Here is a 16,055-nt window from a genome sequence, read left to right as displayed (position 1 = left end):
TCTAGTACATATATATAAATCATTGGTTGGAGCTCCCCTTGTGGGATTCGACTGGTTTACTCTACAGCTCTGTGGACGTCAAGGACCACAACAGACTGCAAGAATTCCTTTAATTCATCACCGCTGAACTGTTTCATGCAAGTAAAATCCAACATACTTACGTTGGACAAATTCATGGTTGTGCTTGTGTACAACTTAGGACTTTTTGTTGTTGTATTGATTGAATTAATTGTTGATTCATTATCTGTATTGTTAAATTTCACACCATAAAGTCATTATTAAAAAATAATTACTCCTGAAAGAAAATAATATAAGAGGATAATTCATACTATTTCATGAGTGTGATTACTACAGTAATACATATTAAGACATTGAGGTTATTAGGAGTGCACAGCCCAATTGAACCCTTTACTTATTTTAAAAGCAAACAGTACTTTCAAGGATTACAATAGCATTTTTGATAGCGCAGAGGGCTGCAACCCGGAAGGTTGTGGGTTCACAGACCACAGCAGACAACCTCACTCTCCTTATCCGTTATAGCCTACAACCTTCCGGGTTGATCTCTTGGTGCTAGCATGAAAATAAAATGAGAATTCTTATCTTAAACAGGGTTTGTCAAACTCCCGATGTCTATGGCACTGGGACAGACAACTAGCCCCGATTCCAGCAGCATATCAATATTTAATTCCAAATTTGTGCACATAGATTGTTTGAAAATGTTCCCTTGACTTGCAAAGTTTTGCATAACATCCAGGAGGAGTAACCTACGATTCACAGGCCTAGACTGTCACGACTTCCGCCAAAGTCGGCTCCTCTCCTTGTGCGGGCGGCGTTCGATGGTCGACGTCTCCGGCTTTCTAGCCATCGCTGCTCCCTTTTTCATGTACCCATTTGTTTTGTCTTGTTCCCTGCACACCTGGTTTTCATTCCCCAATCATTCTATATGTATTTATTCCTCTGTTCCCCATCATGTCTTTGTGTAAGATTTTTTTGTGTTACCTGTGTATTGTTGACGCGCCAGACTGGCTTGTTTTTCCGTGTTATTTTTCACAAACCATGTTTATTGTTAAACATAATTCTTGTGACGGTTTTGCGTATTTTGCACTTTTGCCTAAATAAAGTGTGCGCCAAATCTCTGCTCTCCTGCACCTGACTTCACTACCAGTACGCACACATCTGACATAGACAAATGAATGTAGCCAATCAATACTTATTTCCAGTCAACGTAAATAGCCTATCATATTTAGGAAGTACATTTTCTTAGAAATTTAATTTGTGCTTCCCCGAGCATGCACTTCGTATAGGCTATAGGCTATGGATTATTTGAATGAGGCCACACTAAATATTCCGCACTTGACATTGCGCGCCCAGCAGAGAATCAGAGATGATTGGTGGCATCGGGCACACATATAACAAGTAACTCATTCTAAAAGACTGAGAAATAATGAAATGATTTACTTATGCAACACTTTTACTGCCAGTAAATGGTGTATGTACATCTTCATAAAAAATGTTGTGCTTATGTCCAATGGTGTCCAACAGACACCATATCAGCTCATAAGATTGTGTGATAAGATGTTGCCTTGATCACCTAAGTTCTTAACTGAGGAAATGTAATGCTCTTCGTCTGTCTTGTCAAACACATTCAATATTCAACATTCACATTCAATATAAATAAACAAAACATTTAAAAAAATCGAATTTACACCAAAGCTCTTATTTCCAGAAACATTAGATTGGCGGCATCCATTCTGAGCTATGATGGTGTGTTGGAGAGGTGGCCAGAGTTTGAGTGGAGGAATCGACTTTCCCCATTAACATGTCCTTTTGCTCCGTCAGCTAAAAGAGAGAAAAAGAGGGAGTGAAATTGGTGTCATCCGTGTTTCATGAGGAACCAAAACGACAGAAAAGGAAACAGACCTGCAACGTGACCCTGCTGCAACCAACACAACTGATGATATCAGCAAGTAAAGCACAGTGTATGTGTGTGTGGCGTGCGTGCGTGCGTGCGTGTGTTCATAATGGTTTAATGTTACACAGGGTTTAAGTCAATCAACACAAGCTGCTGAATTAGTTACCTTCTCTGTAGTTATTTTCTAACTCAACAGCGAGATCGTTTAGCTTAATCTTTCTCAGAATCTTCACTGTGATTCCCACAGCTCCCTCAGGACTGTACTTGTCCACCATCTTATCCACTGTGTCTTTCCTGTCACCTTTCTTCAGCTGGTCCTTTGGAATGGGATCGAAGACTTCCAACTTCCCCTTAGTCAGGTGCCACTGAAACTGCTGCAGCTTTACTTCATTAAGTCGCTGCAGAACAACCACTATCATACACTCAACAAGCTGGGTTTCCTGAAACAACAGAGCAGGGGGATTCCTCCATTTAAGAACAATTTAGAAATAGGTCTGACTAATACAAAATCTGCAAACAGCACATGACAACCAAAAAAGGCATTTAGAAAATGTACCACACATGTTTACACACACACACACACACACACGCAGTCAGGGTAGGCTAACCCCACCCTCCAATATACAGAGCATTCGGAAAGTATTCAGACCCCTTGATTTTTTTCAACCTTTTGTTATGTTACAGCCTTATTCTAAAATAGATTTTAAAAATCCTCATCAAGCTACACACTATACCCCATAATGACAAAGCAAAAACAGTTTCTTTACATTTTTGCACTTTTATACATTTTATATACTATATATATATATATATTTTATACAGTGGGGCAAAAAAGTATTTTGTCAGCCACCAATTGTGCAAGTTCTACCACTTAAAAAGATGAGAGAGGCCTGTAATTTTCATCATAGATACACTTCAACTATGATAGACAAAAGAAGAAAAAAAATCCAGAAAAACACATTGTAAGATTTTTAATGAATTTATTTGCAAATTATGGTGGAAAATAAGTATTTGGTCAATAACAAAAGTTTATCTCAATACTATGTTATATACCCTTTGTTGGCAATGACAGAGGTCAAACGTTTTCTGTAAGTCTTCACAAGGTTTTCACACACTGTTGCTGGTATTTTGTCCCATTCCTCCATGCAGATCTCCTCTAGAGCAGTGATGTTTTGGGGCTGTTGCTGGGCAACACAGACTTTCAACTCCCTCCAAAGATTTTCTATGGGGTTGAGATCTGGAGACTGGCTAGGCCACTCCAAGACCTTGAAATTCTTCTTACGATGCCACTCCGTTGCCCGAGCGGTGTGTTTGGGATCATTGTCATGCTGAAAGACCCAGCCACGTTTCATCTTCAATGCCCTTGCTGATGGAAGGAGGTTTTCACTCAAAATCTCACGATACATGGCCCCATTCATTCTTTCCTTTACACGGATCAGTCATCCTGGTCCCTTTGCAGAAAAACAGCCCCAAAGCATGATGTTTCCACCCCCATGCTTCACAGTAGGTATGGTGTTCTTTGGATGCAACTCAGCATTCTTTGTCCTCCAAACACGACGAGTTGAGTTTTTACCAAAAAGTTATATTTTGATTTCATCTGACCATATGACATTCTCCCAATCTTCTTCTGGATCATCCAAATGCTCTCTAGCAAACTTCAGACGGGCCTGGACATGTACTGGCTTAAGCAGGGGGACACGTCTGGCACTGCAGGATTTGAGTCCCTGGCGGCGTAGTGTGTTACTGATGGTAGACTTTGTTACTTTGGACCCAGCTCTCTGCAGGTCATTCACTAGGTTCCACCGTATGGTTCTGGGATTTCTGCTCACCGTTCTTGTGATCATTTTGAACCCACGGGGTGAGATCTTGCATGGAGCCCCAGATCGAGGGAGATTATCAGTGGTCTTGTATGTCTTCCATTTCACTAATAATTTCTCCCACAGTTGATTTCTTCAAATCAAGCTGCTTACCTATTGCAGATTCAGTCTTCCCAGCCTGGTGCAGGTCTACAATTTTGTTTCTGGTGTCCTTTGGCAGCTCTTTGGTCTTGGCCATAGTGGAGTTTGGAGTGTGACTGTTTGAGGTTGTGGACAGGTGTCTTTTATACTGATAACAAGTTCAAACAGGTGCCATTAATACAGGTAACGAGTGGAGGACAGAGGAGCCTCTAAAAGAAGAAGTTACAGGTCTGTGAGAGCCAGAAATCTTGCTTGTTTGTAGGTGACCAAATACTTATTTTCCACCATAATTTGCAAATAAATTCATTAAAAATCCTACAATGTGATTTTCTGGATTTTTTTTCTCTAATTTTGTCTGTCATATTTGAAGTGTACATATGATGAAAATGACAGGCCTCTCTCATACATGTAAAAAAAAATCACTTTTTGTTCTGAATACAAAAGTGTTATGTTTGGGGCAAATCCAATAGAGCACATTACTGAGTACCATTCTCCACATTTTCAAGCATAGTGGTGGTTGCATCATGTTATAGGTATGCTTGTAATCGTTAAGTACTGGGGAGTTTTTTTTCGGTTATAAAAGAAACAGAATGCAGCTAAGAACAGGCAAAATCACTGGAGGAAAACTTGGTTCAGTCAACTTTCCACCAGACACTGTGAAATGAATTCACCTTTCATCAAGACAATAAGCTGAAGCACAAAGCCAAATCCACACTGGAGTTGCTTACCAAGAAGACAGTCAATGTTCCTGAGTGGTCGAGTTTCAGTTTTGACTAAAATCTGCTTGAAAATATATGGCAAGACTTGAAAATCGTTGTCTTGCAATGATCAACAACCAATTTGACAGAGCTTGAATCATTTAAAAAATAGTAATGGGCAAATATTGTACAATCCAGGTGTGCAAAGCTCTTAGAGACTTACCTAGAAAGACTAATCACTGCCGAAGGTGATTTTAACATGTATTGACTCAAGACTATTCATTATTATGTAAATTTAGATATTTCTGTATTACATTTTCAATACATTTGCAAACATTTCTAAAAACATATTTTCACGTTGTCATTATGGGGTATTGTGTGTAGATGGGTGTCCGTTCATGTCACGCCCTGACCTTAGAGAGCCTTTTATTCTCTATTTAGTTAGGTCGGGGTGTGACTAGGGTGGGTACTCTAGTTTTTGTATTTCTATGTTGGCCTGGTATGGTTCAGAGGCTATCGTTGTCTCTGATTGGGGATCATATTTAGGCAGACTTTTCCCATTGGGTTTTTGTGGGATCTTGTTTTTGTGTTGATGCCTGTGAGCACTGCATTTGCTTCACGTTTCATTGCTCTTTATTGTTTTTGAGAGTTTCATTTAATAAACATGTGGAACTCTACGTACACTGTGCCTTTGTCCGACATTCATTATAACGATCGTGACAGAAGATCCCACCACCCACGGACCAAGCAGCGTGCCCAGGAGGAGCAGGGATCCTGGGCCTGGGAGGAAATAATGGCAAGAGACAAAAGCCTGCCATGGAAGCAGGCGGAAGCAGGGAAGGAGGGACAGCGACGACACCGTAGTTTCACGGCCACGACGAAGGCCCAAGAAGCAGCCTCAAAAAAAAAAATTGGGGGGAGGGGGCACATGGGGTGGTCAGCGGAGCCGAGGAATGAGCCAGAGACCGTCAGGGAGTCGAAGGAGGTACTCGAAAGACGAAAGATTCCGGAGAGAGGTGGTGGCGATGAGAGTGCTGCAGAGTGGGCGCGCTGAGGAGTGTGACACCAGTCCGGTGTCATCTGCACCAGTTTCATGCATCTGGCCTCAAGTGTATGTGTCACCGTTCCGGTACAAGTTGTGACGGTTCTACGCACCAGGTCTCCAGTGCACCGCCACAGCCCAGTACGTCCTGTGCTAGCTCCCCGCACTCACCATGCAGAGTGTGTCACCGTTCCGGCACCTTCCGTGCCAGCTCTAAGCACCAGGTCTCCAATGCGCCTCCACAGCCCAGTACGTCCTGTGCCGCCTCCTCGTACTCTCCCTGAAGTGCGTGTCCCCCGTCGGGTACGTCCTGCTCCTCCTCCTCGCACTCTCAGCGAGGGTTCCCAGTCCAGAGCCTCCTGCGAGGGTTCCTAGTCCAGAGCCTCCTGCGGGGGTTCCAAGTCCAGAGCCTCCTGCGAGGGTTCCTAGTCCAGAGCCTCCAGCGACGATCCACGGTCCGGAGCTTCCGGCGACGATCCCCGCACCAGAGCCACCACCGAAGCTGACGGATCCGCGAGTGGAGCGTGGTCTACGTCCCGCACCGGAGCCGCCACTGAGGCTAGATGCCCACCCGGAACCTCCCCTATAGGTTTTGCGGCCGGAGTCCGCACCTTTGGGGGGGGGGGGGGGGGGGGGGGGGTACTGTCACACCCTGACCTTAGAGAGCCTTATTCTCTATTTGGTTAGGTCGGGGTGTGACTAGGGTGGGTACTCTAGTTTTTGTATTTCTATGTTGGCCTGGTATGATTCCCAATCAGAGGCAGCTGTCTATCTTTGTCTCTTGATTGGGGATCATATTTAGCAGCCTTTTCCCACTGGGTTTTTGTGGGATCTTGTTTTTGTGTTGATGCCTGTGAGCACTGCATTTGCTTCACGTTTCGTTGCTCTTTATTGTTTTTGTGAGTTTCATTTAATAAACATGTGGAACTCTACGTACGCTGTGCCTTGGTCCGTTAATTCATTAGACGATCGTGACAGTTCAGCAGTGCTGGATCCTGGCCCCAGACTCAGCTACCTTTCTATAAGATTTTCCTTGCTAGCTTACTATCCTAATTCTTTCCATTGTTTGGTTGAGTTTGCTTTGTTTACCTTGATAATGCCCTTTATTTCAATGCATTATGTTGGTTTGTCTATTGCTTAATATCTGTTTGTTTTATTATTTGCAGATCAGCTGTTTATAGCGTGCCCAATTGCTTTGTGTTAGACTCTAGCTTGAAATGTACTGGATCATGTTACCATACTATAACGCATTCATTACTTTGCATGTATAAGGAATGTATATGTTGGGGTCAATGAAGGGTAGATGGGAACTAGGAATATGGAAAGTTATGGAGAGCAGAAGATTCATATTCTGCTCCCGGTTTCTGAGAGAGGTAAAAGGCATTAGTTAGTCTCTGATAAGGCAGGCCGGCTGCGGAAATAGGGAGAAGTGAGGAATGCGTCTTGAGATTAAATCAACAGATGAATTGAGAAGAAACCTCTGGTAGGCTTACCACAATGTCTCTCCTACTGTAGTACAATCTCACGCATAGATTCCACGCCCACAAAGGTTTTAATAACAGGCAGGGCTGTGACTACACCAGTGAGAGGAACCAATTAAATTACTGCCTAGCAACAAATATGGATTGGTTGTCTAGATGTGTAAGGAATTGACCACACTTATTAGAAGGTTATAAATATATGTGCTTATGTAATCATGCTTTGTCTTTGCAGCTGTATGACCCAGTGGGTGAATAAACTTGGTTTGAGCTTTTTCTAGTTGTCCATTTGAGTTTTTACTGAGATTGTTTAGAACCTAACATTTGTTTTTCATGTTGGTGTTTGATTTATCAAGCTAGAATTTCATTTTGATGACACCATTTTTCAGTCATTTTGATTGTTGATATGGATATTTCGTTAGAAACCTTCAACAATTTTGTTGTAATGTTTATGACTGAGCTGAGTTGAGCAGTGTCATTTTGTCAGATGATATAAAATATGCGGCCATTGGAGGCTATCGCTTGTGTACCTTGGTAACATTAGTATTTAGGCCTTCATTTAGTGAAAACTGTCAATTTCAGTTAATAGCCTACGAGTGTATGTCACTGGTTGTTGGAGCTACAGTTGAAGTCGGAAGTTTACATACACTTAGGTTGGAGTCATTACAACTCGTTTTCAATCACTCCCCAAATTTCTTGCTAACAAACTAGAGTTTTGGCAAGTCGGTTAGGACATCTACTTTGTGCATGACACAAGTACTTTTTCCAACAGTTGTTTACAGACAGATTATTTCACTTATAATTCACTGTATCACAATTCCAGTGGATCAGAAGTTTATATACACTAAGTTGACTGCATTTAAACAGCTTGGAAATTTCCAGAAAATGATGTCATGGCTTTAGAAGCTTTTGATAGGCTAATTGGCATCATTTGAGTCAATTGGAGGTGTACCTATGGATGTATTTTAAGGCCTACCTTCAAACTCAGTGCCTCTTTGCTAGACATTATGGGAAAATCAAAAGCAATCAGCCAAGACCTCAGAAAAAAATTGGAGACCTCCACAAGTCTGGTTTGTCCTTGGGAGCAATTTCCAAATGCCTGAAGGTACCACATTCATCTGTACAAACAATAGTATGCAAGTATAAACACCATGGGACCACGCAGCCGTCATACTGCTCAGGAAGGAGACACGTTCTGTCTCCTAGAGATGAACGTACTTTGGTGCGAAAGTGCAAATCAATCCCAGAACAACAGCAAAGGACCTTGTGAATATGCTGGAGGAAACAGGTACAAAAGTATCTATATCCACAATGAAATGAGTCCTATATTGACATAACCTGAAAGGCCGCTCAGCAAGGAAGAAGCCACTGCTCCAAAACTGCCATAAAAAAGCCAGACTATAGTTTGCAACTGCACATGGGGACAAAGATCGTACTTTTTGGAGAAATGTCCTCTGGTCTGATGAAAAAAAATAGAACTGTTTGGCCATAATAACCATCGTTGTTTTTGGAGGAAAAGGGGGAGGCTTGCAAGCCGAAGAACACCATCCCAACCGTGAAGCACTGGGATGGCAGCATCATGTTTGGGGGGGGGGTGCTTTGCTACAGGAGGGACTGGTGCACTTGACAAAATAAATGGCATCATGAGGAAGGAAAATGATGTGAATATATTGAAGCAACATCTCAAGACATCAGTCAGGAAGTTAAAGCTTGGTCGCAAATGGGTCTTCCAAATGGACAATTACCCCAAGCATACTTCCAAAGTTGTGGCAAAATGGCTTAAGGACAACAAAGTCAAGGTATTGGAGTGGCCATCACAAAGACGTCAATGCAAGCAAGGAGGCCTACAAACCTGACTCAGTTACACCAACTCTGTCAGGAGGAATGGGCCAAAATTCACCCAACTTATTGTGGGAAGCTTGTGGAAGGATACCCAAAATATTTGACCGAAGATAAACACTTTAAAGGCAATGCTGCCAAATACTAACTGAGTGTATGTTAACTTTTGACCCACTGGGAATGTGATGAAAGAAATAAAAACTGAAATAAATCATTCTCTCTACTATTATTCTGACATTTAACATTCTTAAAATAAAGTGGTGATTCTAACTGACCTAAGACAGGGAATTTTTACTTGGATTAAATGTCAGGAATTGTGAAAAACTGAATTTAATGTATTTGGCTAAGGTGTATGTAAACTTCTGACTTCAACTGTATATGTTGTATGGTGAACTTCGGCTTCAGCAAAGTTTATTTGTGAGTAAATCTGGCTTTGATAATAGACAGTGCCTACCCAGCCACCGACCTCACGTCACTGACACACACACACACACACACACACACACACACACACACACACACACACACACACACACACACACGGTGCAGCATACTGCACTTCCTGTATGTGGTTTACTCACAATTATGTTTGACACCTCAGACATGGCCAAGTCTTACCTTCATGATTAGTTCCTTCTGCTTCTCCTTCAGCCTAGTGATCTCCAGTTGATTATGCTCCACCCTAGACGGGGCCAACCTAGACACCAAAACAGTCAAGTCACACATTGCTCCTCTACACCACCTCGGAATGCTGTGTTCCATATTTCTTTCACTTAGCTCAGGAAAATAATTTTCGGATACACTTACATTCCAGATGAGTCCCTGATCAACTCATCCCACTCAGCCTGTGTCTACACACACACATACACAAAATCAAATCAAAGTTTATTGGTCACATACACATGGTTAGCAGATATTATTGCAAGTGTAGCGAAATGCTAATGCTTCTAAACACAGCAGAAAAATAAACCCTGTCTTTCAAAGATAATTCATAAAAATACTAATTACTTCACAGATGTTCTTTGTAAAGGGTTTAAACACTGTTTCCCCATGCTTGTTCAATGAAGCATAAACAATTAATGAACATGCACCTGTGGAACGGTCATTAAGACACTGCGGGACAGGTACAGGATTGCAACAACAATTGCCAGAGTTACACCAGGAACGCACAATCCCTTCATCAGTGCTCAGACTGTCCTCAATAGGCAGAGAAAGGCTGGACTGAGGGCTTGTAGGCCTGTTGTAAGGCAGGTCCTCAGCAGACATCACCGGCAACAGCGTCGACTATGGGCACAATCTCACCGTCACTGGACTAGACAAGACTGACAAAAGTACTCTTCACTTACGAGTTGCGGTTTTGTCTCACCAGGGGTGATGGTCAGATTGAATGAGTCTTACACCGAGGCCTGTAGTCTGGAGCGGGATCAATTTGGAGGTGGAGGGTCCGTCATGGTCTGGGGTGGTGTGTCACAGCATCATTGGACTGAACTTGTTGTCATTGCAGGAAATCTCAACGCTGTGCGTTACAGGGAAAACATCCTCCTCCCTCATGTTGTACACTTCCTGCAGGCTCATCCTGACATGACCCTCCAGCATGACAATACCACCAGCCATACTGCTCGTTCTGTGCGTGATTTCCTTCAAGACAGGAATGTCAGTGTTCTGCCATGGCCAGCAAAGAGCCCGGATCTCAATCCCATTGAGCACGTCTGGGACCTGTTGGATCAGAGGGTGAGGGCTAGGGCCATTTCCCCCAGATCTTGCAGGTGCCTTAGTGGAAGAGTGGGGTAACATCTCACAGCAAGAACTTGCAAATCTGGTGCAGTCCATGAGGAGGAGATGCACTGCAGTACTTACTGACTGTTACTTTTGATTTTGACCCCCCCCCTCCCCCCTTTTTTCAGGGACTCATTATTCCATTTTTGTTAGTCACATGTCTGTGGAACTTGTTCAGTTTATGTCTCAGTTGTTGAATCTTGTTATGTTCATACAAGGATCTACATGTTAAGTTTGCTGAAAATTAACGCAGTTGACAGTGAGAGGACGTTCCTTTTTTTGCTGAGTTTAGATCTGACAGTGCAGCAGTATCTAACAGGTAATATCTAACAATTCCACAACAAAACCTAATATCTAACAAATTCTACAACAAAACCTAATACACACAATCTAGCAAAGGAACATGGGTAAGAGTATATAAGTATAATATATGGATGAGCAGTGACAGAGCGGCTAAGCTGCAATAGATAGTAAAGAATAGATAATGACGGATACAGTACACATACATATGAGATGAGTAATGTGAGATATGTAAACATTCTTAAAGTGGCATTATTAAAATGACTAGTATTCCATTTATTAATGTGGCCGATGACATCAAGTCTGTAGGTAGGCAGCCGCCTCTCTGTGCCAGTGCCAATGTGGCTGTTTAACAATCTGATGGCCTTGAGATAGAAGCTGTTTTTCAATCTCTCAGCTTTGATGCACTTTTACTGACCTCGCCTTCTGGTTGGAAGTGGGGTGAACTGGAGGGCAGGTAGTTTGCCCCCGGGTGATGTGTTGTGCAGACCGCACCACCCTCTGGAAAGCCTTGTGGTTGTGGGCGGTGCAGTTGCCGTACCAGGCGGTGATACAGCCCGACAGGATACTCTCAATTGTGTACCTGTAAATATTAGTGAGGGTTTTCGGTGACAAGCCACATTTTTTCCGCCTCCTGAGGTTGAAGAGGCACTGTTGCGCCTTCTTTCGCCACACTGTCTGTGTGCGTGAACCATTTCAGTTTGTCGGTGATATGAACACGGAGGAACTTAAAACATTCCACCTTCTCCACTGCTGTCCTGTCGATGTGGATAAGGGGGTGCTCCCTTTGCTGTTTCCTGAAGTCAATGATCATCTCTTTTGTTTTGCTGACATTGAGTGAGAGGTTTTTTTTCTGACACCACACTCCGAGGGCCCTCACCTCCTCCCTTTAGGCTGTCTTGTCATTGTTGGTAATCAAGCCTACCACTGTTGTGTCGTCTGCAAACTTGATGATTGATTTGGAGGCGTGCATGGCCACGCAGTCGTGGGTGAACAGGGAGTACAGGAGGGGGCTGAGAATGCATCCTGTTGGGGCCCCAGTGTTGAGGATCAGCGGAGTGTACATGTTGTTTCCTACCTTCACCACATGGGGGCGGCCCTTCAGGAAGTCCAGGACCCAGTTGCACAGGGCAGGGTTGAGACCCAGGGTCTCAAACTTAATGAGTTTGGAGGGTACAATGGTGTTGAATGCTTGGCTCTAGTCAATGAACAGCATTCTTACATAGGTATTCCTCTTGTCCAGGTGGGATAGGGCAGTTTACAGTGTGATGGCGATTGCATCATCTGTGGACCTATTGGAGCAGTAAGCAAATTGAAGTGGGTCTAGGGTGACAGGTAGGGTAGAGGTGATGTGATTCTTGACTAGACTCTCAAAGCACTTCATGATGACATAAGTGTTTGCTACAGGGGATTGATTGAATATGTCTGTAAACACACCAGCCAGCTGGTCTGCGCATGCTCTGAGGACACGGCTAGGGATGACGTCTGGATGTCGTTGCGAGTGTTAACACGTTTAAATGTTTTACTCACGTCGGACATGGAGAAGGAGAGCCTGCAGGTTTTGGTAGCGGGCCGCGTCGGTAGCACTACATTGTCCTCAAAGTGCGCAAAGAAGTTGTTTAATTTGTCTGGAAGCAAGACGTCGATGTCCGCGATGGGGCTGGTTTTCTTTTTGTAATCCATGCTTGTCTGTAGACCCTGCCACATACGTCTCGTCTTTGAGCCATTGAAATGCGACTCCACTTTGTCTCTGTACGGACACTTTGCTTGTTTATTTGCCTTATGGAGGGAATAACTACACTGTTTGTATTTGGTCATATTTCCTTGCCATGATTAAACACGATGGTATGCACTTTCAGCATAATGCTGCCATCAATCCACGGTTTCTGGTTAGGGAAGGTTTTAATAGTCACAACAACAATGGGTACAACATCTCCTATACACGTCCTTATAACTCGCTCACTGAGTCAGCATATACGTCAATGTTATTATCTGAGGCTACCCGGAACATATCCCAGTCCACGTGATTCCAAGCGTGCAATCCAATTGGTCAGAACAGCATCGTATAGACCTAAGCACGGGTGCTTCCTGTTTTAGTTTCTGCCTGTAGGAGGGGAGCAAGATGGAGTCATGGTCAGATTTGCCAAAAGGAGGGTGGTGGAGGGCCTTGTATGCATTGTGGAAGTTAGAGTAGCAATAGTTGAGCGTGTTAATTGCTTGTGTACAGCAATCGATATGCTGATAGAATTTAGGTATCCTTGTTCTCAAATTAGCTTTATTAAAATCTCCAGCTGCAATAAATACAGCCTCGGGATATATGGTTTCCAGTTTGCATAAAGTCCAGTGAAGTTCCTTGATGGCCGTCTTGATATCCGCTTGCGAGGGGATATACATGACTGTTACGATAACCGAGGAGAGTTCTCTTGGGAGATAATATGTTCAGCATTTGATTGTGAGGAACTCTAGGCCATGTGAACAAAAGGACTTGAGTTCCTGTATGTTGTTACAATTACACCATGAGTCGTTAATCATGAAACATACGACTTTCTTCTTACTGGAGAGATGTTTATTCCTGAAAGTCCTGTTGGCTGTATGGACTCCGACAGCATGTCCCCAGCTTGCCATGTTTCCGTGCAACAGAGTATGTTACAATTTCAGATATCTCTTTGGAAAGCAACTCTTGGCCAGATTTCGTCGACTTTGTTAACTAGGGACTGGACATTAGCGAGTAATATACTCGGGAGCGGTGGGTGGGGTTCGCGCATCCGAAGACCGCTCTGGCACCCTCTCCTCCGGCAGGGTTGTTTTTGGTCGGCCTCTGGATTCAGTTCAAATGCCCTGGGAGGTGCAGACAAAGGATCTTCTTTGGGAAAGTCGTATTCCTGGTCGTAGTGCTGGTTGTGCTGGTAAGTTGACGTCTCTCTAATATCCAATAGTTCTTCCCGGTTGTATGGAATAACACTTAAGATTTTATGGGCTAACAATGTAATAAATAATACATAAAAAACAAAATACCGCACAGTTTCCTAGGGACTAGAAGTGAAGTGAATCTCTATCGGCGCCATCACACACACACACACTGCATTATGTATATAGCAGTCAGCAGAGAATACTGTGATCTAGATATGTGGTTTATTCAGAATTACACTTGACCCCTCAGAAATGGCACTAGGCTTACCTTCTTTCCCAGATCCTCCAGCTCTTCCCCCAGCCTAGAGGTCACAGACACCAGACGACCACGCTTCCCATCAGTCACAGATGACCTGGACACAGGAAACAGTCAATCACTGCTCTGCTCCCCTACACCACCACAACATGCGCTCCTATATTCATGACAATCAGTTCAGAAAAAGTATGCTATACATGAGCTTCTCTCACAGTTCATATGAGCCGCTTGGGACCTCCTCATTCAGTTCATCCCTCTCAGCCTGCTTCCATAACCGCTTACGAGAGATTGCTACATAATAACATGATATGGTAAGCATTATTGAGAATCACTGCACTAAAATAAAATATTCCTTAGGTTTAGCTCTACTAATAAAGCCACTTTCAAACGTTCTTCAGTCAGTCAATACAGGTATCTCCAAACCAGTTCTACAAACTTCGGTATTACCTGCTTTGTAGTTCTTCTCAAAATTTTCTGAGAGATTGTTCAGGTTCATTTTCCTCAGGATATCCAGTGTGATTCGCACAGCTCCCTCATCGCTGTAACTCTCCACCATCTTATCCACTGTGACCTGTCTGTTAGCATTCTCCAGCTGGCTCTTTGGGATGCTAGGAAATCCATCCAACACATGCCCCTTTAAGTACCACTGAAATGTCTCCAGCTCGCCTGAATCCAGGTGCTGAAAACTCAGCAGCAGCAGTTCGGGAACATTCGCCATTTTAGATCACTAGACATAATCAGAACAGTATAACAAACTTTTTTTTTGTACTAGGTAAGCCTGTGGCGGTGATCATGATAATTGAACATCAACAGTCTGTTCAACAAAGAAGCTATGAGAACAAATATATATATTTCCTTGTAAATATTTCTATGTTGGTTGGTTGATTGTTAAATCATTATTTTGTTGCTTATGTTGATTTTCCTACTAATCAACTAGCCTATTATTGCCCTGACCAAGATAGGCAAAGTTTTAAAAAAATTCAATACAAAAATTCAATACAATTATGTTAATCTTACCTTTCTGGTAACAGAAATGTTAGCTTTTCCTATAGTCGTCGTGTTCCTCTAGAATGTGAAATGCTGACTAATACTCAAACTGAAAGGCAGTAGGTATGAGCAGCTTCTCACCACTGATTCTAGGGAGCAGAAAGTTGAAAAGAGTTTCCCAGGATTTAAAGCAGAAGTTTGAAATTTAGAGTGATAGAAAGTGGCTTTAGCAGTGGATACATAGGAAGAGAAGTTAGAGAGGGGGAGTGGCCAGAAGTTTAGTTTCCCCCATTTTCACTCAGCTGCAGTGAGTCACTCAGCCACGGAGCAGGAAGGGGGGGTCGAACTGAAAGTGGGGAAAGGACGGGAAAAGGGAAGAGAGTAGGGTCGAAGAGGCAGAGACAGGAGAGATTATAGGATAGAAGTAGAGAGAGTCTTGGGAGAGAGAGAGTGAATATTGCTCTAGTAAATATCAGGTCAAGCACATTGTCTTACTTGTAAGTGGGAGGGGGCTGGGAAAGGGTGAAGTCAAATCAAATCAAAGTTTATTTGTCACATGCGCCGAATACAACAGGTAATAGACCTTACAGTGAAATGCTTACTTACAGGCTCTAACCAATAGTACGGAGAAAAAAAGTGTGTGTGTGTGTGTGTGTGTGTGTGTGTGTGTGTGTGTGTGTGTGTGTGTGTGTGTGTGTGTGTAGGTAAGTAAAGAAATAAAACAACAGTAAAAATACATTTGAAAATAAGAGTAGCAAGGCTTTAATACAGACACCGGTTAGTCAGGCTTATTGAGGTGGTATGTACATGTGGGTATGGTTAAAGTGACTATGCATATATGATGAACAGAGAGTAGCAGTAGCGTAAAAAGAGGGGTTGGCGGGTGGTGGGACATAATG

General features: G+C 43.1%; 1 protein-coding gene across 3 annotated transcripts; it reads right to left on the bottom strand.

Moving 5' to 3' along the window:
* casp (caspace-like protein) lies at nucleotides 1–15,475 on the bottom strand. 3 transcript variants are annotated; one of them, XM_036942646.1, is made up of 8 exons: nucleotides 15,187–15,475; nucleotides 14,617–14,777; nucleotides 14,382–14,460; nucleotides 14,182–14,266; nucleotides 9,735–9,778; nucleotides 9,546–9,624; nucleotides 2,079–2,352; nucleotides 1–1,839 (listed from the first exon to the last, which is right to left on the bottom strand). In XM_036942646.1, the coding sequence occupies exons 2-8, from the start codon at nucleotides 14,723–14,725 to the stop codon at nucleotides 1,757–1,759; spliced, it is 753 nt and encodes a 250-aa protein (XP_036798541.1). In that variant the 5' UTR covers nucleotides 14,726–14,777; nucleotides 15,187–15,475; the 3' UTR covers nucleotides 1–1,756.
* Between the last annotated feature and the right edge of the window lie 580 nt (nucleotides 15,476–16,055).

Source organism: Oncorhynchus mykiss, chromosome 14 (genome assembly GCF_013265735.2).
Source record: "Oncorhynchus mykiss isolate Arlee chromosome 14, USDA_OmykA_1.1, whole genome shotgun sequence".
Classification (NCBI taxonomy): Eukaryota; Metazoa; Chordata; class Actinopteri; order Salmoniformes; family Salmonidae; genus Oncorhynchus; species Oncorhynchus mykiss.
The sequence above is the reverse complement of the archived record's forward strand: the minus strand, read 5'-3'. Positions and strand labels throughout refer to the sequence as shown.

Bases quoted from the DNA above. Each gene is read 5' to 3' on its own strand.
- casp (XM_036942646.1), bottom strand. From the start codon at position 14,725: ATGGTGGAGAGTTACAGCGATGAGGGAGCTGTGCGAATCACACTGGAT. The intron at 14,267-14,381 runs GTGAGAGAAGCT...TCCTGTGTCCAG, and splicing joins CCAAGCGGCTCATATGAACT to GTCATCTGTGACTGATGGGA. The intron at 9,779-14,181 runs GTAAGCCTAGTG...GTGTGTGTGTAG, and splicing joins TGGAGGATCTGGGAAAGAAG to ACACAGGCTGAGTGGGATGA.